Source organism: Sciurus carolinensis, chromosome 15, assembly GCF_902686445.1.
Source record: "Sciurus carolinensis chromosome 15, mSciCar1.2, whole genome shotgun sequence".
Classification (NCBI taxonomy): domain Eukaryota; kingdom Metazoa; phylum Chordata; class Mammalia; order Rodentia; family Sciuridae; genus Sciurus; species Sciurus carolinensis.
This window is the reverse complement of record NC_062227.1, coordinates 8,734,433-8,761,503: the sequence shown is the minus strand read 5'-3', so window position 1 is coordinate 8,761,503 and position 27,071 is coordinate 8,734,433. Positions and strand designations below refer to the sequence as shown.

At 49.5% G+C, this 27,071-nt stretch overlaps 1 protein-coding gene across 10 annotated transcripts in view; it reads right to left on the bottom strand.

The window, feature by feature from the left end:
• The window catches only part of Fgd3 (FYVE, RhoGEF and PH domain containing 3), a 50,040-nt gene extending 29,177 nt beyond the window's left edge, over positions 1–20,863 (bottom strand). For 2 of the 10 annotated variants that reach the window (XM_047526988.1, XM_047526978.1), the window contains exons 1-5: positions 13,675–13,863; positions 7,838–7,979; positions 6,240–6,287; positions 5,501–5,653; positions 4,475–4,949 (exon numbers count right to left, since the gene is read on the bottom strand). In XM_047526988.1, coding sequence (XP_047382944.1) covers positions 4,475–4,915 — 441 coding nt within the window. In that variant the 5' untranslated portion in view covers positions 4,916–4,949; positions 5,501–5,653; positions 6,240–6,287; positions 7,838–7,979; positions 13,675–13,863. Of the gene's footprint in view, positions 1–4,474; positions 4,950–5,500; positions 5,654–6,239; positions 6,440–7,837; positions 7,980–11,876; positions 12,013–13,045; positions 13,065–13,674; positions 13,864–20,775 lie in introns of those variants that run through there. The other 8 variants (XM_047526981.1, XM_047526983.1, XM_047526982.1 and 5 more) reach the window with 8 other exon arrangements.
• Between the last annotated feature and the right edge of the window lie 6,208 nt (positions 20,864–27,071).

The following is a 27,071-nucleotide window of genomic DNA, read 5'->3' as shown; positions in this document are numbered from 1 at the left end:
TCAGTTCTGCAGGCAGATGCCAAGGGAACAAGAGGTAGAAGTAGGTTTGAGAGGTTCTAGGGCCTCTGACTGGGCTAATTCATGAAGGACTCCCTCCATAAAGCCAGAACACAAAGATTGGGAGAGGCAATTGTTTTTTTAAATGCCCAGGTTTCAGTCACCCCCTCCCTGCCACCAAATTCAAGGCACACTAAGAAACAGGGAAATATGGCCTAATCAGAGAAAGAAATAAAAACCTCAAAACCAACCTTAAAAAAACCCACACATTTATAAGCTGATTGAGAAAAAATATCTATATATTTTTTACAAAATACCTATATATTTTTTTACAAAGGTGCTCAATGAACTAAAAGGACACAGAGGTAACTAAACAAAATCAGGAAGTGATGCATGAGCAAAATGAAAATATTACAAAGGCATAAAAACTGTAAAAGAAAAAAGAAAGAGACACTAAGGGACTTAAAGTCCATCAGATGGACCAACATATGCATGTGGGGACCACAAAGGATAAGAAAGAGAAAGGAACAGAGAATTTATTTGAAGAAATAATGGCTGGAAATTCCCAAATTTGAGAAAAGAAATGGACAAATTCAAGAAGCTCAAAGAACTTCAACTAGAATAAATCAAGAGAGAACCTCATGGAGACATGCTTATAATCAAACTGTCCCAAGTTGAAGACAAAGAAAATCTTGAAAGCAGCAAGAAAAAAAGCAATTATTTTATTTATAGTTCTTTCATAAGATTAATAGAGGATTCCTCAAGGGAAACTTCGTAGGCCAGAAGGGAGTGGGATGATAAATTCAAAATGTTGAAAGAGTCAGACATGTTGGTGCATGCCTGTAATCCCAGCAACTTGGAGACTGAGGCAGGAGGATTACAAGTTCAAGCCAGTCTCAGCAACTTTGCAAGGCCCTAAGCAATTTAGTGAAATCCTATCTCAAAATAAAAAATAAAAAGGGTTGTGGATGTGACTCAGTGGTTAAGCATCCCTGGGTTCAATTCCCAGTACCAGAAAAAAAAAAAGTGCTGAAAGAAAAAAACTGTCAATCAAGAATATAGCATCAGAGCAGGGTGCAGTGGCACATGCCTATAATCCCAAAGACTTGGGAGGCTGAGGCAGGAGGATCTCGAGTTCAAAGCCAGCCTCAGCAACTTAATGAGGACTTAAGCAACTCAGTGAGACCCTGTGTCTAAATAAAATACAAAAAAGAGTTGGGGATGTGGGATGTGGCTCAGTAGTTAAGTGCCCCTGGGTTCAATTCCTAGTACCATAAAAAAAAAATATATATATATATACATATATATGTATATGTATATATATACATATATATATGTATATATATATATTTTAAAGGCAAAACTGCCTTTAAAAAATAAAAAAGAAATTAAGACTTTCCCAGATAAAGAAAAACAAAAGCTAAGGGAGCTCTTTACCACTAGACCTGCTCTCCAAAAACTGATGAAAGGATGATAAACAGAACATGATAATATAAGGTCTTCCAATAAAGGCAAATACCTGGATGGTTGGAATAATCTAGAACTAGAAAACAGTAGCACAATGAAAATCCACAGATATGTACAAGTTAACCAATACTTTCAAACAACCAATGGGTAAAAGAAGAAGTCACAATGTATTTTAAAAATACATTGAAATTAAATGAAATGCCAATGTACCTATGGATGGTACATAGGGAATTTTTTAGCTGTAAATATGTACAAATATTCAAGAAAGATCTTGAAGCAACTGTCTAACTTTACACTTCAAGAAACTAGAAAAAGAGCAAACTAAACCCAAAGCTAGCCAAAGGAAGGAAATAGTAAAGATCAGAACAGAGATAAAAGACAGAGAATAGAAAAAAATAGAGAAAACCAAGTTGATGAGCTGGGGTTGTGTTGTAGCTCACTGGTAGAGCACTTGCCTAGCATGTGTGAGGCACTGGGTTCGATTCTCAGCACCACATATAAATAAATGAATAAAATAAATTCCATCAACAACTAAAAAAGAAATCTTAAAAAAAGAGTTTTTTTTTTTTGAAAGGTCAACAAAGTTAAGAAAACCCGATCTAGATAAACTTTAAAAGAGAGAGAGAGAGAGAAGAACCTCAAATAATTAAAATCAGAAAGAAGGAACGCTACAATTGATACCATGGTAATAAAAAGATCATGAGACGATCATAACAATCATACGCCACCAAATTGCACCATCTAGAAGAAATAAATGCTTAGAAACACATAACCTATAAAGACTGAATCATGAAGAAATAGAAAATCTAAGAAGACGAATAATGAGCAAGGACATTAAATTAGTACTCAAAAATTTCCCAACAAAGGAAAGTCCAAGGCCAGATGGCATTACTGGTGAAATCTACCAAACGTTTAAAGAATTATCATTCTCAATGCCTCACCCTGCTCTTACCGGGGACAGAAACTCAGAGTGCTAAATGCTGAAGTTTGATGGAGCCTCAAGTGTTTTGCTAACCCTGGAAGATCACCCCCTTTTGAAAACATGAAGGGTGGTGGACGGGTGGAGATTCTGCCTGGGAGAAATTCCTCTCTGGGAATTGGCCGGACCCTCATGAATCCAGGAGTGCCAGTCCAGCCCTCCGGTTCCCCTAGTGGTCTCCAGACCCTGGAACCCCTCCAGTCCCTGTGGGAATGGCTGCTTCACATCTGACCAGGCGACCTCACACGTCCCCCTGAGCTGGGCAACCACGGGGCCAAGAAGAGTGCTACTGCATGTGTCCCCAAACTTTCCCAATTGCCTCCCCCTGATGACTTTCACTTCTAGCTAACTCCTCATGGAGCGGAGCCTGGCAGCTGAACTCAACGGGTGTGCACGTGTCACCCCTACCCAACACGGTCTCCTAACGTGACCCAGGTTGAGTAGGGGAGTGCCATTGGACCTGGAATGTCCCTCAAAGGCTCCTGTGTTACAGACTAGGTCCCCAGCTCGGTGCTCCTGGGACAAGGTGGAAGCGTTAAGAGGTGGGAGGTCTGTAGTCCAGTGGGGAACTGCCCCCCCCCCAGGGGATTGTGGGACCCCAGTCCCATCCTCTTTGTCCCTTTCACTTCCCTGCCATGAGGTGAGTGGCTTCGGCAAATGACCTTGCCAAAATGGGCTACCCCAGGACTGATGGGCCAGCATGGACTGAAGCCTCTAAAATTATGAACCAAAATAATAATAAACCAACTTCTTTTTGTAAGTTGATTATCTTGGTGTTTGTAGTGATGGAAGTCGACTAAAACAAGGGACGAGGCACAGGTCCTGGGCTCCTGGGCCAACACTAGCCCTAAGGACCTGGTGTGGGTCACAGAGGCACTGGAGTCTTTCCTTTTTTTCTGGTACTGGGATTGAACCCAGAGGAGCTTAACCTCTGAGTCACACCCCCAGCCTTTTTTATTTATTTATTTTTATTTTGAGACAGGGTCTCACTAAGTTGCTGAGGCTGGCCTCCAACTTGTGATTCTCCTGCCGCAGCCTCCCGAGCCACTGGAGTCTTTCTATTATGAATACTGAGACCTAGTCCTTCCCCAGAACCAGTGGGCAGGCCTGAGGGTCTGTAGTTTTCCCAGTCCCCAGGAGGCTGAGTCAGTTGGTTCAGGCTGGGCTGGAGCGCACTTTGAGAGTCTTGGGTGGTGTGACCTGCCTTAGCTGCACCCTTTCTTTTCTGTATTCTAGGTCTTTCTGACCCTGCAGGGACTGACCCCACCCCCACCCCTAGGCCCACCAATTCCTAGAGATAGTAAAGAATTCACCTTTTATCACACTTTACAAATGCAAATCAACTAACTCCAGTCCACACCCACCAGCTCCTTTTGGGGGCTCTTAAGCTCTGGGCCACACTCTGCCCATGCTCATCACCCCAGGGCCAGATAGCAGACAGCCAGGAGGGCCTTCTGCCCCAAAGCCAGCCTTCCCTCTGCAAAGTTGGCTCACAGTGGTGTAGGCACAGCCGCCTTTCACCTGCCAAGCCCACACGGTTAGCACAAAATTGCTACCAGGAGACAGCAGGCCCCACCCGGTCAAATGACTCCTGGACCTGGTCATTTGGCAGCTTGCCTCGTCTCTGGGAGCACAGGGCACTCAGCCTGGGCCATGCCCTGTGGGTGACCCTGGGCAAATACTATGCTCTCTGTGCCTCAGTTTCCGTATTTTGAAAATGGATGGTGCTCCTGCTGCCTTCCACATTGATGGGTGGTACCACCAGTAAAACTGACCTTCACCCCTTCCTGGGTGGGGGATGTGCCCACCATGAAGACCTAGAAATTGAGGCTCAGGATTAAGGTCGTCGCCCAAGGTTTCAGTGGGGGACTGATGGTCTGGCTTTTCCCAGCATACCTCATCCCAGGACCCTCCCCGCGTGTTATGCTTCTTATTGGAAAACAAGGCACAGGTGTCATCGACGGCAAATCTCCAGCCCTTCCCCAGGAGCGCCCAGCAGACCACACCTGAGATGGAGGAAGAGAGGCCTACCTGGGCCAGGCCGATGTCCTCCTCGCCCCTCGCAGGGTCAGGCTCCTCGCCCACATCACTGTCAGCCTCCTCCTGGGGGCTGTCCTGTGACGCCTGACTGTCCACAGCGGTCTCAGGGTGCAGTGTCAGCATGGTAGGACCTGGGGGGATCTCACTGCCCTCCTCACAGGGGAAGTTCTCACAGGTGATACTGGAGGACGGGCTGTCGATCCCACTGTCCCGGTTGGGGATCTTCATGATGGTTCTTGGCTCCCCCAAGGGGCAGGTGTTGGAAGGGCCATCTCCTGCTGCAGCCGGGCTGTCAGGGTCCCCTTGGTGGGTGCCAATTCCAATGGGAAGCTCTCGAAGTTTCCCTAGGGAGGAGCTGCCAGGCTCAGCACTGGGCACCCCTAAAGGGGTAACAGCTTCCGGGGACATTGAGGATCTCTCACTCGATTCCATCCTGGAAGCAGAACTCCGTGGACTCTGTGGGAGGCTGTCGGGGAGAAATGAACCCAGCTCAGTGGAGTCCCCAGAAGCAGCTCCAAGACAAAATCAGCCTCGAGGAGGCCGGCGGGGCTGCTCTCAAAATGTCCACACCCTGGTGGACCCCAGCAGGGTCCTGTCTGGATAGGCTGTCTGAGAATGGCACACGGAAAATATTTTCTTTTAAAATAAAGTTCTTCATTGAAAAACAAAGTCATCCTCCATGCAATGGTGACGTTCCTGTGGGATAAGGCCACCCAGTGCTCAGTCAGTTAAAAATACGCACGCAAAGCAGTGACAGCCTGAGCAAAGCACAGTGGCTTCCAGTTATGACCACCTTTGTGTCCACGGTATTTGGGAACTGATGATACTCCCAGGAGACGAGATTGGTGTCCCCAGCACCCTTGCCTCCTCCCCTGGCCACTGCCATTGCCTGTCGCATGGGTGAGTGACTGTCCCACTGCCTCCCTGCAGGAGGGCCAGACGGGAGGTGGGGAGGTGGGGAGGTGGGTCTTGCCCAGGATATGGGCTGAGGCCTTTGGCTCGGTGATGGTCACTTACCCCTTAGCTGATGCCACGCCCTCTCCGTGAGGGCACTGAAGGTTGACAGGCGAGTGTCTGCTTCCTGCTGGGTCCCCGGATTGGCCAGCCGAGGTGTGGACTCCCTGGAGATCTTTTGCCTAGCAGGTTTGAACTGGAACCATTTGGGACCTACTGGAAAAGCAGTGGAGGAGAATGAAATCCACCCCTCCAGCTGGCACTCAGAGCAGCCCCAGGACCCCGTTCTAAAGGCAGGGGGTAGAGAAGGGCAGCTCAGGCCTGCACCCAGCACAGCAGACCCCCAGGCTGGGCACAGGGGTCTTCAGATGGACGCAGGACACAGCACAGCCCATCGTTGACCTCCAGGGCCACACGCACAGCAGAGAAGGGCACCAGTGGCCACACCCCATGTGTGGGCAGTGCCCTGCAACCAGGAAGAACATGCAGGAAGTGCCCAGATGAGGAGAGCCAGGGGCACCACCACACCTCTCCCCGGCCCACACCCCTACCTCACCTGGACACCCTCCGGGACACAGGCGCACAGCTGTTCCCCTGTACACTCACACACATGCTCACACTCGCATTCACACACACACATGCACATACACTCACACTCACACTCGCACACACACACAGTATCTCCCACACACATTCACATGCACACAGTAGCTACCTTGATCACAAACACACTCAGTAGCACACACACACATGTTAGCTCTCTCACATGCTCACACTGACACACTGGTTTGCACATACTCACACCCAGATATTCTTCTTCCAGGAGCTTCTTTACATGTTTCCTTCCTCACTGCAAAGTACAATAAACTGCAATCAATGCAGAAACCAGCTGTCTACCCTGAGTCTGCTCCCGGCCACCTCACCTCCCAGAGAACACAGCACACAGCCCACCGCGGGGCCAACTCCAGTGGCGTCCCCTGTGGCTGTGGGAGCCAATGGATGCCTGGACAGAGCTCCTCCCCACCCATACAAACTCCTGAGCATTTACTTTCCTGTGGTAAGACTACTTCTGAGTGGACCTTTCTTCAAGTGACTTCAGGTGGACATTTATCATTGGCTACTGCCACATTCTTAACTAGCTTAATGGATAGAAATATTAAGATTTCCCAACAGAAAATACGTGTTTTGCTGCATTCTTCTCATAGCATGAGAGATAAACTCAAGTTTCCAGAAGTCAGACATGACACCGTGATAAAAGTACACGGAAGGAATGTGGGTTGTGTCCAGAGGCAGCTGTCCGGCAGGGCAGGGTCTGGTTCAACCCCACCTCGGAGGAATTATGCTTCTGGTCAAGATGGAACAACAGAAAACAGACGGATTCTCACCTGAAACAGCACAACGTGGACAAGACACTATATGTCGGGCAGCAAAGCTCTGTGACCCTTGAGAGGGAGGAACAAATTGGAAAAGCCTCCCTGTTGCTCCAGCTCACCGTCTGTGGACCTTTCTGGGCTGAGGAGTGGAGAAGGGGACTCTCCAAGTAGGAGTCTGGGAGACCAAGGTGACAGAGACTTACAGAAAAGAACTCTGGAGAGGAGAGAGCCACACAAGAACCTAGAGATCTGAAAGGGGTCCCTCTAGGACTGTTCAGCATGTGTATGTGAGCAAACAAATGAGATTGGAGAAGGAATGGCCTGAAAGAACCAGAGGGAACATTCCTTGAAGCTCACACCGGCCAAATTAATACCTGTTCCTACCAGCCAGTCTTGAAAGTCCCAAGGTTGGCAGGGCCTTAGGTCCAGGGCTCAGGAGGGACATGCCTTAATAGTCGGGGATAATTAACCTTACAGTGACCATTGCTCTGGTCCCACCTAAAAAATCTTAACAGGAAGGCCAAACTGTTTACGACTCAATTGCATCCCTAAAGAAAGCTCAAAAATGGTTAAGGAATTAAAAAAGAAAAGAAAAGAAGAAAAAAGCTCAGCTCCCAGCAAAAGTCACAATGTCTAGCATCCAATCAATAATTACTGGACACACAAAGGGACTATACAAGCCATAATGAGAAAACAAAACAAAACAAACAAAACAAAACTCCATCAATTGAAACTGACCCATAACTGACACAGATGATGGAAATAGCAGACAGGAACATAAAAGCATTTATTATGTCTGTATTTGAATGATGATGACAGAGTGGTTGCAGGCTGCAAGTCACTGTGATCCCAGCTCAGCGTTTCCTGACTTAGTTTAGTGACTTTACATTAAACCCCAGCAAGATCCTATCAGCAGTGAGCAAGCAAGGCACAGGATGCCCTGACCATGCCATGTGAGATGATTGATGGCCAGCCAAATTAATGCTGCCTCATGACCCAGAGGTGCCCAGAAGCACTGAGTACTCACCTCAGGGTCTCAGCCTGGGAAATGCTCTGGTAGTCACTGATGTAGCTGGGGTCCTCTGTCTTCACTGCTGAGAACTCAGTGGGGTGCCTCATGCCTTGGAATTGGGGTGGGGGTCAGAACAGGAAAGGGGCACAAGGGCAAGCTGAATGGGGAGAAAAGGAGACAATACTGTATCTGCCTCTGTTCAAATGCCATGGTCAGATACTCACAAGTCCAGCTCACACTACCACCTCTAAAAGCTACGGGTACTGTTTAAAACTGTGCAAATCTGCTATACTTTGTATTTTAAATGTCTCTCAAGGGTCCACGTGCTAAACATTTGGTCACCAGCCTGTGGTGCTATTGGGAAGTGGTAGAAGCTTTAGGAGGCAGGACCTAGGGGTAGGAGTTAGCTCATTGGGGGTCTGCCCTTGAAGGGAACCCCAGCCTTTTCTTGTCTTTCTTTTTAATTTCTGGCTGCCATGAGGTGAATAGGCCTCTTCCACTAATGTGTCCCCACTATGATGTACTATGGCACCATTGACCCAAAGCAACAGGGCCAAGTGACCATGGACTGAAACCTCGGAAACCATGAGCCCAAATAAACCTTCCCTCCTTGTAAGTTGATTTATCTCAGGTGTTTGTTACAGCAATGAAAAGCTGACCAACACAAATGGATAAGCAAAATGCAGTCTATCCATGCAACGGAATGGTATTTAGCCTTAATAAGGAAGGAAACTCTGACATAGGCTATGACAGGGATGAATCTCGAGGACATTATTCTGAGTGAAATAAGTCAAACACACAAGGACAAATTGCATATCATTCCAATTATCTGAGGTCCTGAAAAGTAGCCAAATTCACAGAGATGGAAAGTCGAATGGTGGCTGCCAGAGGTCAGGGGAGGGAGGAAGAGGGAGTTAGTGTTTAATGAGGATGGAGTTTCTACTGGGAAGAGGAAAAAAAACAGTCTGTGAATTCACACCAAGATGACAGCAACTCAGGCACCTGCACTTGCTCACAAGGGTGCCTGGCACCCAGGGTCTCTCACCGCCTTTGCTGCACACATGCCCACATGGAAGCATGGTCTGCAGAGGATGAGGTCGTGCTGGGTGCACATCTTTCCAAGGCCTGAGCACCTGGCCCCAGCCCCATGCCACTGCCCTCCTTCCCCAGGTGCCCTCTGCAAGGTCAAGTCCAGACTGTCCTGAGGCAGCCCGCATGCCGGCCCAGCACAGGGGCTCCATCCTGGTAGCCCTCTTATTATTAGGGGCTCAGTCAATGATTGTAGGAAATGCAGGAATGATTTTCTGGTGAGTCAACATTCCTGAGAACAAGGACACCTCATTGGGTGACAAATGCAGAGGGAGAGGAAAGGGCAGGAATAGAGACCCTTGCCCATTCAGGAGGGTCAGTCAAGCTAACCAGAGGCTCCAGACAACCCCAGCCTCATAGGAGGTAGTGCCTGGACTTTCCCCTGCTCTGACTCCAGGCCCATTTCCTGGGATCTCCCTGGGGACTTGACAGCCCTGGCCCCCGCATGCTGATCATGGCATGGCCAACCTCAATGCCTTGTTTCCATCTCGAGGCAGTATAGTCATTACTGGCCCAGGGCTTTGCACCTAGTGTGACCCTGTTTTTACCCTTCACTGTCCGGACAACTGGGGACAAGCTCAGCGTCCCCCAGCCTCAATCTCCTAAGGCATCTCCAGGCCTCTGACACAAGCAGAGGCTGCAAATTCTATTCAACTGCAGCAGAATATGGTAAAATCATGCAACATGTGCAGAAATAACAATTTTTGCCCGAGGTTGGAATAGCAGAAACTCATGGATAGTAAGCCCAGGAACGCATGAGAGTCAATACATGGAAATGCAGCAAGAAGTTCTAGCATGTCCACTGACAGGGACCCCTTCACACAGGGTTGCTGTGTCCAGGAAACCAAAAGCAGTACCATTTTTACCTCATCTTCTTACTTTTATGTTTACTTGATACTTCTTGTTTGCTTTATTTTTATTTGCTCTTTAAATTTTCTACTTTTATATTCTATATTTATTTCCTATATTTAGTTTCTATTTTGGTTTCTTTCATTGAGAAGGAACATAAATACCAACATTACAGCCATGAATGCAACATTACTGTTCATTGTCATACATTAAAAAAAAAAGCAGTCAGAAAAATTAAGATTCTACCTTTAAAATAAAATAAGACTCCTTCCCTGTGTAAGTAGCTAGGTGTATGGTAAAGCAAGTAGAATCTCAGGGGTGGGCACACAGGTGTTCCCTGCAAAATTATTTGAGCATGGTTATACTTCTGAAAAATTTTCATAATAAGTACTGGGAGCAAATAATTTACCCTGCAATTCCCAAGCCCCTCAGTCCCCTCCATAGGGGCAGAGAGATCCTGAATTCCTTTCTTTCCATACATTCAGGCAACCTTTCCCGGTGAGCATCCTGGGCTCCTGACAATTCTACCTCCAATGATGTTTGATAATTCCCATTTTAAAAAAGTAAATGAATAATTCCAGCAACTCAGGAGGCCAAGACAGGAGGATCATAAGTTCAAAGCCAGCTTCAGCAACTTAGAGGGCCCCTAAGCAATTTAGTGAGACCCTGTCTCGAAATAAAAAATAAAAAGGGCTGGGATATGGCTCAGTGGTAAAGTGCCCCCTGGGTTCAATTCTTGTTACCCCCCCCAAAAAAATGTAGATGAAACAAGATAAATAAACAAGAACTTCTCAGTAGCCTCCAATCTAAACTGAAATTCTCCAATACTCGTCCACTTTGACCTCTCCTGGATCCAACTTCCTTCCAGAAGCCCCCTCCCACCCCTTGTGTGGCTTCAAGGACTGGCCCAACTCACTCCCTGTTTTATCCAGCTCTCTGCTCCCAAAGGCCCTCCCTAGAGAGACAGCCCTCCACCCGCACCTGTCCCCACATCCTGCTCTCCCTTGGAGCATTCCTTCCCCCACAGCTTCCCCCTCCTTGTCCTCTTCCCTCTTGGGATGTAAGTGATGTAGGAAGAGCCTCGTCTTCTTCCTGCAGCCCTTGGCCTGGTATGTAGGACTCGATATTTTTGGTGAATAAATAAATGAATTAATTGGAATTGGCAGAGCAAGGAGTTTTTATATCCCTTCTCAAATGAACTTTCCCATACACAAAAATGTGCTTTGACTGAGTCCACATTTCAAAAATACAAAATCTATGTTGTGATCACGAAAGGCTCAATTTACCTCTAAGCAGTCCCGGCTAGGCCAGCATCATCTCACCGTCTTATCTAAACATACAGTGACCAGTCAGGCCACAGCCGAGACAGGGAGGTCCAGGTGGTAAATTCACCTCACTAAGTCACATTTACGATTCGTAAGAACAAAATGTGACTCCCCACCCCTGGCCCACAGAACCTACATAGATCTAAAAAGTTCATCACCAGACAGAATACAGGGCCTAATTGACCAGACCACCCCACTTCACAGGACCTAAGTGATCAGGTCATCCCACTTCATGGATCTGAGTGTCCGTCATCCCTCACTGGGGATCAGGTAGAGGGAAGAGCGTTGCAGACAGCAGGAAAGGCAGGAAGAGTCAGCAAGCCAGGCGACATGGAGGCTGCATTGAGGGGGCAGGGGTACCAAAAAGGTGGGAGAGGGGCAAAGACTGGTAGGGTCAGGATGGATCCCCCACAGCCAGCAGACAGGGGCCCCAGTTGGTAAGGTGAGACCCATTCTGATTTTTAAAATGTTGTAGGATGCGTGGAGGATCCATATGTGGATCCCTGGAAGTCACACAGTCTGTTGATTACAGTCCTGGTACCTGACTCAGGGAACCCAGGGAAAAGAGCAGGACACAGAGAGGTCAAGCACTCACCCCTGTGGAGCCAGAGGTGCCATGCGCATAGGCACATGTCACCAGGCTACAGTAGGCTTGTCCCCAAGCTGTCACATGGCTGCCCCCATTTCACACAGGGTCTGCCCCCTCCCTATTCTTTGCTATCAGCAAAGATGCATCCAAGCCTGGTGGTGGCCCATTTCCCCCAAGGGACACTGACTCCCTTGTCACCTACCAGGACCCACAGACATCTGCAGAAGGGAGGATCCAGTGACCAGAGGCAGATGATGGCAAGGAATGAAGGTCCCCTCATCTCTTGTCTCCTTCCTGGGCTGGCTTGGCCCCTGCTTACTGTCACTCATCCTGTCCAGGGACAGGTAGGGACAGGCTCTCTCTGCAGTGGCCGCTCTGTGCTTTCTTCTGTCCTCGTTCATTGTTTGCCACACACACTCACCCCTGAGCCTCCTTGTAGCTTCCAAGCACTCCACAAACCCTGTCTCATCTGGACCTCGCATCTGCCCAATGCTGTACTGGACTCCCTTGGTCACTCCTTTTACTATGGAGCCTCAGTTTCCCCATCTATAAATGGGGATCATGATAGGCCCACCTGGGGCAGGTAGGGAGGGTGCAGTGGGAGCGCCCAGCACACATTCAGAGATTCCCGAGGTCATTATTCTAGCCCATGAGCCACTCTTGAGGGCACAAGGCAGAAAAACCAAGCACAACCTTAGACCCTCACGCTATGGGAGGCCTCGCAGAACAAGGCCATGTCAGCTCGAATCTCATAGAACAACATGCTCCAGGCCTCTGTGCAGAGCTCACAGTCCAGTGTGCCTCTGAGGGGCCGGACATGGTGTGAGGTGCTGGTCTCTGTGCAGACAGGCGTCAGCCCCACTGAAGACCGGAACCTGGGCCCCAGCACTGGTAACAGCCCATCTGAGACAAGCCACTTCCTCCCCTCCCCCGCTGTGGCCCGCCCCACCCAGCCCCCAGGCTGCTGAACAACTTGTCCTCTCAGAAAATTTGTGTGGAGGCCCAGCCAGTCAACTCAGAGGCCAGGGTGCCTGGGGCAAGCTGTCAGAGTGCTCTGTCTCCATTTCCTCTCTTGTAAAAAAGGCTTCCAACAGCCCCTCTGGGTGCTGGGAAGGACCAATCTGAATAGCAGCAGAGCCACACTGACCTTGAACCTCAGTGAACCTGGAGCTGTTCAGAGCCCACTCTGGAGACAAGGAAATCAAAGCAGAGTCTGAGCCCACAGTCGCCGTACTGGGGATGGCTCTGGCAGAGCGTTCTATCCCCCATTGCCCTGTGCCTGGCTCCCTGGCTTTGGTGGGGTCTCAGAAAACCCCAGGCCCTCCTTTCTGTCCCTCTTCAGGTGCCCTTTCCCCCACATCTCTCACCAACCTCAGGAAAAATGGAAATGATATGGTCGTCTCAATTATAAGAACCCGCTCTGCAAACTCCATAGATCCCAGAGGCCAGCGATCCCGGAACTTGCCCTGCACCCTCCGGCATCGTTGTCCTGTCTGCACAATGTGCACAATTACTATAGCATCAAGTTGTGCTGCTACTGCTGCTGCTGCGACCCTGTCTTTGGGCCGCCTGCCTCTAAGGTAACCTCCCCATTGCCCCAGGCTGCCCGGGATCCCCTGGAGGCCCTGGTGGGCTCCGTTTCCTTTCCTGGTAGCACCTCACTAGTAGAGCCCTGTCTGTTAATGTCTAAACCCTGGACTTCAGAGGAAGCTTCTGGAGCCACACTGAGTGAGAAGGCCTGCATCTGGGACTACCTTCCTGGGCTCAAGGAGAGGGACACCTGTATTGCTCCTGAGCCTGGGTGACATGAGAGGGGCCTGGGCTGTGGTCCCGCTGCCTGAGACACCGCTCAGTACCACGGAGGAGCTTCCTGCCTTGAAAACACCCATCTCAAATGACTTCTGCTTTGCTCCAAATGCCTCCACCACCCCAAAGTCTCCCTCACAAAACCTCCTGCCCCTTAGGGCTCAGCGAAGATCCGGGAGCCGATCCCCACTCACCGCTCACCGTTCTTCCAGGCTAGTGTTTGTTTCCTCCGGGGCCGAACTTCATGCAACAGCAAAGCACAACTTCCTCTTTCCAATTTTCACAACATGGGTCACAAAATGATGGCGTATTTGCATTTCCGTATCATTACGCAGCATGAGAAGAGCTTGACTTGGTGGTTCTGGAGGGCCCTCACTTGCTGGCTGGTGGGGGTGACCTCGACAGCACAGTCCTCAGCCACAGCTGTACCGGCCCACTGTGCTTCTAGGGACCCTAGGTGTGCTGGGCCAGGACCACCACCACCCTCCTGCCTCTGCCTCTGCAGCCACAGATGTCTCTGGTAGGGAGGAGTCCAGCAGGATTGGCCCAGACCCGACAGACACAGAAGCCCTGTCAGAGCCTTCCAGACCTTTGTGGGTGGAAAAATCGAAATAGCCACACAAAGTTGGAAAATGGAGAAGCCCCGCCTCAAGCAGATTATTTCAAGGTGCCACCAGAGGACCTAGACAGAGCCCCCAACTAGACCCCAGGAGGCTCCCTTGTTTTAGGGAGAAAGTCAATAAAAAATAAAACAGGGATTCTGAAAGACTTAGACTGCAAAATCTGACTTGGTTGTACTAATGCCCTCTTAATCCAGCTCTAAATTTATTTTTATTTTTAAAGCAATTTCCCTGGACCTTGGTCTCCTTGTTGTCAGAGAGGGGTGATCATAAAGGTCCTTGCAGGGCATGAGGGGGTCTCATGAGCAGTCATCCTCAAAGCACCTGTGGCAGCTCCTTGAACCAGGGAAATGTCCTGTGGGTGTGTGACAAACAAAACCAAGTTACGACTGCAGAAAGCATAACGGGACCTGGGAAAGGGCCATTTCTGCAACCCACAGTGACTTCCTGGAACATTTCAACAGAGTGTGAAATAGAGGGGTGCTTCGTGAGTTCCCCAGTAATGTCTACCTGGCTGGAAACGGAGTCTCGCACCCACAACTCAGCTCCTCCGAATGTTGACTGGTTTTCGTTGGGCGGTATGAAGATGCGAGGCTGGGAGATGCCACCCATTTCACTCTCCCAGGTCATCTTCCTTTTGACCAGGGACGGGACGAATGTTCTAGTGATGCATGACGGAGCATGTATTCATTCCCCTTGACAAGTATGCAGTGAAGGTCCTTGTGTGTCCACCCTGGAGATGCAGGTGATGCAGAGCTTGTCCCCAGGTTCTGTCTGACTCTGCTGGGCCCCCGTCTGAGGATGCAGAGTTGCTGCGCCCAGGCTCACGGGTGGTATGAACTTAGGCACATCACAGAGCTGCTCAGAGCCTCATTTCTTTCTCCATAAAATGGGCAAAACACAGGACATACATGTTGGAATTGTGAGGAATGACAACCGGGCCCATGGCGTTCTTTGACAGGTGCTCAAGGAATCTCGGCAGTTGTCATCTGAATCACCACTGCTGAACTTTCCAGTGCCCAGGCCCTAAAGCCTTAGCGTCCATGCCCTGAGGGGACAGCTCCCACACCAGGAGGCAGCCCTGGACCATTCAATGCTTCTAACACAAGCCAGGAAGGATAGAGCCTGCCATCACTCTCAGGACAGCTGCCCCTCTGCTGATATATCCTGAGCCAGAAGGCTGGTATGTGATCTCATCAGGACCAGGGACCTAGATCAGGGCTCACCAGGAGCACGGCAGTGACTTCAGGAAGTCAGGATGCCTTAGGGAAGTCAGTGGCAGGCCAGGTGTGAAGACCCACAAGGTGAAGGTTTGTCATAGGTGAGGGCACAAAGGCTGTGTGGGGTGTTGGGGAATCCATAGTTTAAAAGCAGAACTGAGGTCAAGTGTCCTTTTGTTCCTAAATAGGGGTGAGGGGAGGAAATGGTGCCTCTACCTAGGGGTGGCACCGTCTGAAAAGAAATTATTGTGGGTGGACCAACAATTGCCACATCCTGATAGCTACACTCTTGTGTAGCCCCTCCCACCATGAATAGGACTGACCCGTGGACATTGGTGTCCAATAGGACCTGCAGAAGTGACAAAGGTGACTTCTGAAACCAGGTCACACAAAACACCGCAGCTTCTGTAGGGGTGGGAATAGGGGTGGAGATCAGCCACCATGCCAGGAGGATGCCCAAGCAGCCCTGAGGAGAGGCCCACATGGGAAGGGCTGAGGCCCCAGCCAACAGCCAGCACCACTTGCCATGAACATGTGAATCACCTGGGACTTGGATCTTCAGCCCCAGATGGGCCTACGGATGAGACTGCAGCCCAGGCCGCCACTGGTCTGCAGTCACATGAAACCCCACGCCAGAGTCAAGCTACACTCAAATTTCTAACCCACCAAACTAAACAGAGTTAACAAGCATTTACTATTGTTTAAACCACCACATTTTGGGTAATTTGTTAGACAGCAAGAGTTAAGCAGTGCAATATTTTCATCAGGAAGAGCAAGGGGTGGCCTGAGGTTGGAAGAAGGGAGGCTCGGCTCACAGCAGAGAAGCACCCACCGGAAAGAACAGTGTGCACTCCAACTTCTCTAATTACTGTGTTCATGTCTCAATGGTCCAAATGGGTCCTCAACCCTGAATGTCTCTTAGGGACCACAGAAGACTCCTGAAGGCCACAGTGAAGATCCATTTGTGCTGTTTGGTCTCCAGGACCCTGAATCACTCTGTGGAGTTGGAGACTCTTCAGAGGAGGGTCACCTTCCTCCAGGTGTTCCCCTAAGCCTGCCCCTCCCTCAGGGGTGCACTCATCTTCCCCCAAACAGTTCACTGCCTGGAGGGGGCGGCTCCAATGAGGAAGGGGGCTCTCCTGCATCTCTGTTCTTTCCAAGAGACACCCTAAGCCCTCCCTACCAGGAAAACCAGCAATGACTTGGGGACAGATAGACTTCTGGTCTACACCCATCTGTAAAGGTGGGGACCCCGAGGGACCTGGGTGGAACTACAGAGGTCAGGATATTAGGAACAGGAGGGCAGAGACTGCCAAGGAGGAGAAGCATCCACTCTTCTAGAGAGTGTCCCTGGGGAGTGTCCACTGGTCGGGAGACAGTCTACAGCTGCCAGGAAGGGAAGTCAAATGCCTTCAGTCAGTCAGTCAGTCAGTCAACAATCCTTTGGGAGCAGCTACTGGATACAGAGGAATATACCTCGGGCTCTGAAGACAGTGCCACAGAAGGAGACTTAGAGAGGCCCTTGAGTCTGCCACTCCTCCTGAGCACAGTGGGCCCAGTACTGGCCTTTTTGCTCATTTGTTAGAGTCACGGTCACTCCAGCCACAGGGGCATGGTGCTCAGAGGCTGACTGCTTCCAATCACCCACCTATTTTGGGGAACTGAGAACCACAAATCCCACATCCTTCCTGGAACCCTTCCTGTAACCAGTTATTCTCATCTTTTGGAAAAGACAAGAGAAATATCAGACCAGCAGGCAGGAATCGGGTGAGAACCACGGCGGTCATTTCCAACGCATTTGAATGGGGAGCACTTTTGTCAGCACCCCAAGACGTTGGACTTAATGATAGACTAGACCCAGAGAAGCAAAAGCTCCCGGAGGCAGCTTGGACCGGCTTACGTAGCTGTCTGGGTGGTGAGTTTCCGGGAATTTTCACATAACATATAAATTTCAACAAAGAGCATTTATGATATTTGTCATCAAGAGAAATGCCAATCTGTTGAAAAATAAGAGAATGAAACTCTCATCGCTCATCCAAGATTCCCAGCCCAGAGCTCTTCACACAATGAAAGCCAGCTGTCTCCATGCCTGTTTACGTATGGAAATTTTAATTTCTACTTAGCTGTCCTAAATCTCTCTAAGGAAAAATGTGGTCAAGAAACCAAAAAGGAAGGACGCTGAGTGTAATTTTGTTTTCCAAAAACACATTTTTTTGCAAAAAGTTTTCAGGGTTGCATTAAACTGAAATTGCATTTGACTCAAAGATAGATGATATTTCCTGAACCTTTTGATCACCTTTACCTTCAGGTGCCTTCCCTGGTTGGGCAGTTGGAGGGTGGACAAGCCCAGATCTGGGACCCCCGAGGCCTGTGTGCAAATTCAGTCAAGACCAGTGGTGTTGGATGAACCCTTTCCCCGCAACACAGAGCAAGTATCCTTCATCGCCAGGCCACTGAGGGGTTCCCTGGAGAAACACTTGTAAAATGCAGAAAGCAGTGAGTAACTCATTCTTCATTCCTCATTTTCCTTCTTTAGAAGAAGAGAGGGGAAAGAAGGGGGAGGAGAAGGAGGAGGAGGAAGAGGAGGAGGAGGAGGAGGAGGAAGAGCTGCATTAAAAAGTATTTGACAGTTTAATCCTCTTAGCCAAAGGATCCTTTAGCACTGAACCAGAGAGGTAATCCAGCTTCAACACTGGGACAAGTGACATTTTGAGAGCTCCCCAGACAGGGGGCGTAATTACAGGGCGGCTCTGGTAGTCAGCTGTAATATTTGAGCTTGAAGTGGAAGCAATTGTTCCTTATCTTTAACAAAAAGCTCTGATGTGTCTACCCTTATGCAAAAGCTGTGCCTGGTACTTTCTTTTTTAATGCCATAAGAAAAAATTATCAATGCGTAAATAGAGAGTGATACATAAAAACTAAGCCATTAAAGGGGTGGCCACGCCCCCACTCAATCAGGCCCTGAATAGAGGATAATTCCAGCATTGTTATGGGGCAGCTGCGCGGCATCAACCAGGAAGGTTCCAGAGCCCAGAGAGATGCAGGGGCCCTTCCTATGCTCTCAATGTCCAATCCAGACATCAAATTCTGCCAAGTGGTATTTTCACCATCACTTGGATCCACCCTTTATTATTCAGTCCTTAGTCTCTGCTCCTGACTAACCAAAGCCTATTCAGAATCCAACAGCACATGCGCATTTAGAGGATTTTCTTTTAGGGAGGTTTGGTTTGAGGGAAGAAGATCACTAGAAAGGACAGACACCTAAGGATGCCCACAGCAGCACTGTCCTGAGGGAGGGAGGAAGGAAGGAAGTTGGTTTGTTAGTTGGTTCACAGGTCAGCAGTTGGCTAGTTGGTTGGCTGAGACCCTGCAGAAGGCACCGGGTTCTGAGGGCACAGGGACAGTGAGAACTACTCAATTACTCAAAAGGCCACGGTAGGACAGGTGACTACATCCTTCACGGCACATGCAGCATAGCAACAAGTACCCCAAGGATGGGAGCTGGTAGGGGTAGGACAATATTAACCCTCTGATCTTCCTGGGCATATCTCTGCACACGAGCACCTTCTGTCTCATGGGAACATTGGCCACGCAGACATATCGCGGGCCTCAGATGCACCCCTGGAGGCCTGGGTGACTGGGAACACTGAGCCAAGCCCCCACTCCAAACCCATCCCATCCCCAAACACCTCCCTTTGTGTCCCCCCTCTCCAGAATGTCCTGGAGACCCACGAAGGTCAGCACTGACCTGAAGCTGCAGAACTGAGATGCCCCCGTGCTCACAAACTTGAGAAGGGAACAGAGGGGCTTGGTGTCCCTCAAGGGCAGGGGAAGCTTGTCAGACACAGCTGTAGATGTGAGGCTTCTGCTGCAGGTCACACAGGGTACAAATGCACCCTTGGGTTCGCTACCCCACAGAAAGCTGCCAGTGGGGGACACATGACCCCATTTACAGCTGGGGAAACCAGAGTGCTTGTGCATGGTTACACTACAGGGGAGGGACAGATTCCTAACCCCCTTCCAAGCACCAGCCCCACAGTGGCATGTGCCGCACAGTGTCAGGTGGACATGCTCCCCTCTGACCCCCTAGACCATGTGAGATCCAGTTTCCTGGGTAACATCTACACAGCTCCAGGCTCTCAACAACCCAAAGAAGCCTGTGGTCATCCACAAGCTCACTAAGGGCCCCAAGGGATGAGCCCTCATTTTTTAGATAAGGAAACAGGCCTCTGGCCCCAGCTCAAGCCCTACTGACCCACCAGTGTCTCTGTGAGTCATGAGGCCTGAGGATGAGGAGTTGCCCTTGGGACACAGCTTGACCCCAGAGCAGATGGAGTGGGAGCAAGCTGCCAGCCCTGGGTGAGCAAGGTTGGAACCCTGTCCCTCAGGCCCCAAAGCCAGCTGGCCTTCAGAGGATGTCCCCTTGCCCCAGCACAGAGGCCAGAGAAGGGAAAGCCACAGGCTTTAGGGAACAGCCAGGATTTGCTGCTGTTGAGAAACACCTAATCTTTCTGCACACGGTGAAGTCTGTGACAACCTCACTGTGCAGGGGTTTGCTCTCATCTTCACACTCTACAAAATTCATTCCTGTCCACTCGTGCACACAGGGACTCAGACGAGCACATACATCATCCTTTTGCTTCAAACTGATTTGAGAGAGGATGCCTCTATGCCCAGTCATCTGGAAAATGTCGACATTTTAGTTGTCCTAACTCACGAATGTAGAGCACAGGAAACAAACAGCAAAAGAGCCCAGAACAATCTGGAGTGCACAGGGATCTGAGGCACAAACTATAAAAGGGGCCACTGCCGCACAGTCTTCCTATAACGTTCTCGCCCCTGATCATCCCAGGAGCCAGTTTCCTTAATGAACTTTGAACTTTCACGCAGCAATGCAAAAGAGCCCTTTTCACGCCTGTTTATTTTCTCCCTTGTAAGAAGTGACGCTTGGGAGAGGTCAAGAAGCAATAGTAACACTAACAAAAAGAAAAGACAATCCTGGCATCTGACATGGGTACTGTTGTCATGGGAACCTCACAGACAATGGTATATTTTTTAAGCACATTATTTTCCCTTCCCATTCATTTGGAAAAAAAAAAAAAAAAAAAGTAGGAAGAGTGGGGTGAGGATGGGGAAATCCAGAAAGAAATCAAATCTCATCTCATCAAAACCTCCAACCTAGTACATATCATTGAATAAATGTACAGATCATTCTGTCTGGGAGCCAGGGACCCCAGAACCACAACAAGGACAGCCATGGTGGTCTCCTAACAGCCCAACCTCACTCAAGCGTGCTCAGAGGGCAGCGGCAGATTAAAACCCCTCTTCGAATTACACACCAGGCAGCCACCCCCTCCTGAGGAAGGATCCCACCAGCTCCACCCACTGGAAAATCAGTAGTGGAGAAAATGACCCCCACAGTATCCCAGAGCCACCCGAAATCTAACAGACTCACCACCTTCCCTTGGGGATGAATATCTTTTTAAAAACAAGCAGAGCCCGACGCGCCCCACGGGCCTGAGCAGGGGAAACTTGGAGGCTGGCCAGAGCTCCTGCCCAGGGACAGCTTCTGGAGGAGCCCCGGGTGGGTCACCTGGGGCCAGAATGCAGGGGGAGTCTTTTCAGGGACGCCAAGGGTTGGAGGGAGCTTCCAGGCGCCGATCAGCCCAGAACTGAAGCTGGCTAGAGGACGGCCGGGTGGTCCTGCCTCCCTGGCAGCCCCTCGTCTTCTGCTGGCCACAGCTGCAGACACACACTGCGCCCTGACAAAGCCAGCACGTGGAGAGTTAGTGAGAAGGGGCGGGCACTCAGCTAGGATGCCGCAGACTAGTCCCCATGGTAACACTGCAGGCGCTGGCCTGGTGGTGAGCAGGCAGTCAGGGGTCTGGAGGAGCAGACTGGGTCCCTGTGACTTTGGGGCTCAGGAAAGATCCTGGAGGGCAGCTACCTATTTATCTCGATACCACTGCCCCACCCACTACCTCCGGCAGACTCTTTAGAGAGTCCTGAGGCTGCAGGGGTCGTGAAATACTCCTGCTTTGCCGGGAAGCCCTTTCATAGTGTGTGGACACTTGACTCCTGGCATAGGGAGGCTGTCTTGGGAAATGTGCTTGTTTAAGATCTTTGTAGAATGGTACACCAGTGTGTGTATGTTTGTGTGTGTGTGTGTGTGTGTGTGTGTGTGTGTGTGTGTGTGATGCATGTGGAGGGCGCAGAGGCAGGGGAGTGAGTGAGGAGCCCTGATCGTTCCTGCCATGGCATGCACTGGTTTTAAGTGGGGAAGGCAAGTTGTCCCTGTAGGAAGCCACCCCTACAATGCTTGCCAGCTGACTGAAAGAGGTCATAAAGTGGCAGCTCTAGGTGTCCAGAGCAGCCTGGCTGTCAGTCTCCAATCCTAGAGCTTCCCAGGTATGGTTCCTTCATCCGCACGCCCACCATCTCACTGAACATTCAGAAGTCATCAGAGAACTGTCCAAAGATCCACAAACACCCACTGTGGAACCCCCCCAGGATTGCTGATAGGACACAGAGGAGACCAGAAATTCAGCAATCTTTTCTTCTACAAATTGTGTATGTGTGTGTGTGTTTAATACCTTGCATAAGAATGTCCTACTATGTTACTTTTGCAATTAAAAATAAATGCAATGAAAAGAAAATATTTTAAAGGAAAAGGATGTCCCTAAGAGCAGAAGAAGCCAGGTCCAAGCCTCAGCCTCCAGCCTGAGCAAATAACCTCATTATCCTCCACTTGGAGTGGAGTCTTCAGGTGGGGCCTCCCACTGCTACTGGAGGATTCCATGGTTTACTAACACCCATGGTTCCGAGGCAGAGCCCAGTTTACCGCCATCCTACTTAATGCCGGCTGCTACTGCCATGACTCCAACATTTACATGTGCATTTTGTTTTTTAACAAGAATCTAACATGCATGTTGTTTTACATATTTTTTTTCACCCTGCAACCTATTACAAATTTTCCCTTCTTAATAACTACACTCCTATGGCCAGGAGGACTTCCCACGAAGTCCACCATGGCTCCTGCATGTTTCTCTCCTGGGGCTTCTCCACCCTCCACCCCTTTAACCCCTGAAGGGAGGGAAAAGGATGAAAAGTAGTGATGAAATACTTTCTCCCTTCTCCAGTGGGTACTTCTTTCCTCCCCAGCCTTGAACCACAGACCCCACCCAGCCCTAGCTGCTGTCCTGGATAATGACTATGAACAATGACTCACTTTTACACACTCACACAGCTATTTTAAAGATGGAACATTTTCTGCAAGCCCAGGATGTCACACACCGCCCACAGCATGGGGACCTCCGCCCCTCTGGATCCCATGTTCTTTACACACCCAGGACATGGGTCTGTTGAGTTGGGGCCCCTCCTGCAGGTCCACATTTCTGACTTGTTCTTGAATTTTGTGTTGGAGAAGGACAGGCAGTGTGGCCAGGTGGCCCGCACCCTGATGTTATAGTGCCAACCCCAGCAGGGTTACTGTTACAGTCACTAAAGGACTCGCACAGTAGGCAACTCCACACAGTGTTAGGACAGGAGGCCACGCCTAGGGGAGGTGCTTGGCACCAGGAAAATGCTTTCTCCTCATCCCTTCCCCTAGAGACAGCTCTGGCTAGCTTTAGATGTCCCCATCTGGCCTTTGCCGTGCCAGGGAAATCCCTGCAAATAAAAGCATTGGCTTGTGGTCCAGGATAGATGCCTTTGTCTCCTGAAGAGCCTTCTGCTCCTGAAGAGCTGATGCGCCAAGTATTATGTGACTGCCAAGAAAAACAGGAGGGTTATGTAGCAACAGAGGAAAAAAGTCAGAAGGGTAGAAGCCGCGGCTACACCTCCGTGAAGCCGATTTCTGGAAATGCAGCTGGGTGGGGCCCAGTGCATACGGGGCACTGTGTGCAAATGTCCCTCTTTCTCCTCTTCTTGTGATGAAAAATAGTGTAAGAAACAAACATGGAGGAAGAAGGGAATCTCCTCTGTTTTCAGAGCACTCATTACATTCTAGGCACTTTCCCTACATGGCTTCATTTACTTATTCTAATTTGGGTCTTTTTACCCAAAACTAACACTGAGTCACTTCTCTGAGAAAGTCCTCTGCACAACTCCAAATGCTTTCAAGGGAAGCGATGTGAGGGTTTCCCAGATTTCCAAGACCCACCCCAAGGCTGCCCTACAGGGAAGTCCCCCCGCCCCCTGCCAAGGGTGCTGGCCACGTGTCACTCAGAACTCAGGGCCCCAGCCTGTGGTGGACTTTTGTCTTCCAAAGCCTCAGCAAAGAAAAAATAACTTTACTTGAGTGTTGTGGGTCTCCTTGTGGCATGCAGAAAAATGTCAGTCATGACAATAATGCACTAATAAAAAAACGTGGGGAAAAATAAAACCTATTCAAAATCTAAAAAAAAAAAAAAAAAAAAAGTCAGACTTGTTTCAACTCGGAGCTTTATAGACTGGGTTTAAAGATCCCAGAAGCTGCCCGTGCCTGTGGGACTCTTCTCCTTTGCTATCAAGGGACACAAAGGCTGATAATGCCTTGTCTCTAGAGTGCCAAACACACTGACTGTCCTTTTTTTTTTTTCAGCACTTACCACATTCTTTTGACATCTTATAGGGGAAGCATGAGTGGGGACTTCCTGTGGCCCCAGCAAACTCAGCCCCATGCCCTCTCCCTGTCACCCATCTTGGGTCTAACTTGGAAAAGAAGGAGCAGGTTGTGGCCTCAACTTATTCTAAACTCCCAAGTCAGTCTGCTGAGTTGGGAATGCACCTGAGCATGTGGGCACAGTCAGGAGGCACTTGTGGGTCAGACCTGCCAGGCCCGTTGTCCAGACATGGTGGCCTTCCTCCCAGACGCCAAATCAACCTGCCAGGACACTGACAGACGAGACCAAACCCTGGAGATGAAAACCTGCCTCAAAGCAGGATTCGTTTTCTGTATGAGTTGGTCAAAAAGAAGGACTAAGGTATTATCATGGAGTTAACACCAATTGGATAAGACTTGCTCACTCACTATTTCCATGCTGAATAAATAACGAATGAATAGCTTTAAACACTCAGCACATGCCAGGCCATCGCATAAGGAGGTCATTGACTTTCAGGAAGGTGCCTCTTTAATTCTAGTCCACAGATGAAGAAACGAGGCTCGGAGGAGCGGGGTGGCTCAGCGGAGGCCACACGGCTGGCACGTGGCAGTGCAGGATGGCAGTCTCTGCTCCAGTCATGAGATTCGCCATCCCTGCCTGGGCTCATCCCCATCAGCAGTGTAGGATGCTTCCAGAACAACAGTTCCAGGGGAGGTGAGTGGTGAGGGTCCCCCTGCACAACAGCTCCAGATTCTCCTTCCTGGTTCCTGGTCTCACTGACCTCAGCTCCAGCCCTAGAAGGCTCTGGAGCCAGCCCACCTGAGTGCCACTGAGGCTCCCATCCTGATAGCCAGGGTGAGTGGGGCCACGTGTGGACACACATACATACACATGCATACGCATCCCTATACTTGTCCACACAGGTTTTAACTCCAAGCTTTATCTATTGGGTCTAAAGATAGCCCAGTGGATCCCTTTATTACACATGTGTGTATGTGTACTATTGCACATCACATGTACACGTGCCTTACATGTACTCCTCAATCTCATGGTTCTACCGCTATGAACCCAGAGTTTTCTTTTTTTAATTTTTTCTGGTGTGAGGGGTTGAACTCTGAAGTGCTCTACCACTAAGCTACATCCCCAGCCCTTTTTTGCATTTTTTATTTTGAGACAGGGCCTCACTAAATTGTCCAGGTTAGACTCGAACTTGCAATCCTCCTGTGTTAGCCTCCTCCAGAGTCTCTGGGATTACAGGCATGTGCCAGCATGCCCAGCAAGAACCCAGAATTTTCTAAGAGAACATACCTAGAAAAATAAACAGAAAAAGTGTTTTAGATACTAAAGACGCATGAACCAAATGAATAAAGAAAGCCCCTGCCCCCCAAACTGCTTGTCGTTGTGACAGTTCCCGTGAACTATTTCCCTGCTTGGTTTGTAAAGGCCAATGCTTGGCTCCCTGGCTGACCACAGGACTCCAGACTGGTTGATCCCTGGCTGGCCCTATTAGCACCTGGGAAAGCCCAGGCAGGAAAACCCTTCCCCAGGAATGTCCCATCCCCCTGCCTCCCAGCTCCTCCAAGAATGGCAGCCGCTTTCATCTTGAGGGCTGAGACCTGAGGATGCTGTGTGGAGGTGACCACTGAGGCTGGGGCAGGGATGCCAGGAGGTAAACCCTGCTGATGCTGCGTCCATGGCAGGGGAAAGACACTTCGTTGACACCTGCATTGCTGCCTCTGTGAGGCCCTCACTCAGCTTTGCAGGAGTTGATGAAATGACATCCGTGTAGCACCTAGGCCCTCCTGGTCTGCTTTCCAGTTCTGTGCACACTCCTGTGCTCTGCGAACACACCTGATCCACAACCCACTGCCAGCCATGCAGACCAGGTGACCTAGGCACAGGGAAACAGGCCATGTTTCCACTTGGGCTTCCCTGCAACCATCCATGTTTCCAGGGCGGTGAGGGTGACATTGACATCCCATGCCCTGGGACTGTGATGTTTAAAACCTGGTGACCAACTCTTCCTCAGAAGATGACATGTTACAAAACCTCAATTTCAGGCATTTCCTCTGCTTAGGGGAGAAGATTGGGAACCTAGAATCCAAGAAATGTGGCAGCCAGGGGGATCTGGGCACAGATTCAGCAGAGGCAGCAAGGAAACAGAAATCTCAATCCTGCAACTGCGAGGAAATGAATTCTGCCAACAACCTTAACAAGCAAGAAACAAACAGATCTTCCCCAGAACTTCCTGAAGGAATGCAGGCCAGCCTTGATCCTAGCCCGCAAGACCCAGATTAGACTTCTGAGCTAACGAACTCTAAGAAGAGGTTTGTGTTTTTTGAAGTCCCAAGTTTGTGGTTATTTATTGATAGCAGCAATAGCAGATTAATTTGGGATTTTTCTTGCAACTAGAGAAATTGATTCAAAAGTCCATCTAAAATAGTAGAAGTTGAACAACTAACTCCATTTTGAAGATGAAAACCAATGCAGGTGTCCGTGGGTTAAATTGGGTCCCCCAAAAAGGTGTTCAAGAACTGTGGATATAGCTCAGTGGCAGAGAGCTTGCCTAGCATGCATGAGGTGCTGGGTTCAATCCCCACTACCACAAAAAAAGAAGATTTTTCCAAGACCTAGGCCCCCACTCCCACCTGTGAACGGGAACTTTTTTGGAAATCCGGTAGGTGTAATTACATGAAGGCTCTTAAGATGAGATCATCCTGGATTTGAATGAGCCCTTAATCCAATGACTGGTTTCCTTTTAAGAAAAAGAAGAGCCCCATTACATGGGAAGATAGAAGCAGAGACCGGAGTGCTGTGCAACTACGAACCAAGGAACTGGAAGCTGGCGAAAAATCTAGATTAGATCCTTACCTTGCACCTTCGCAGGGAGCATTGCCTAGCCAATGCCTTGATTGGATATCTGAGACTGTGAGAGAATAAATTAAGTCATTAAGTTGGTGGTAATTCATTGTGGCAACCCCCAGAAATAAATACAGCCAGGCACAGTGGCATATGCCCATAATCCCAGTGGCTCAGGAAGCTAAGGCAGGAGCATCACGAGTTCAAAGCCAGCCTCAGCCACTTAGCGAGTACCTAAGCAACTCAGTGAGGCCCTGTCTTTAGATAAAATATAAAAAGGGGCTGATTATGTGGCTCAGTGGTTAAGCGC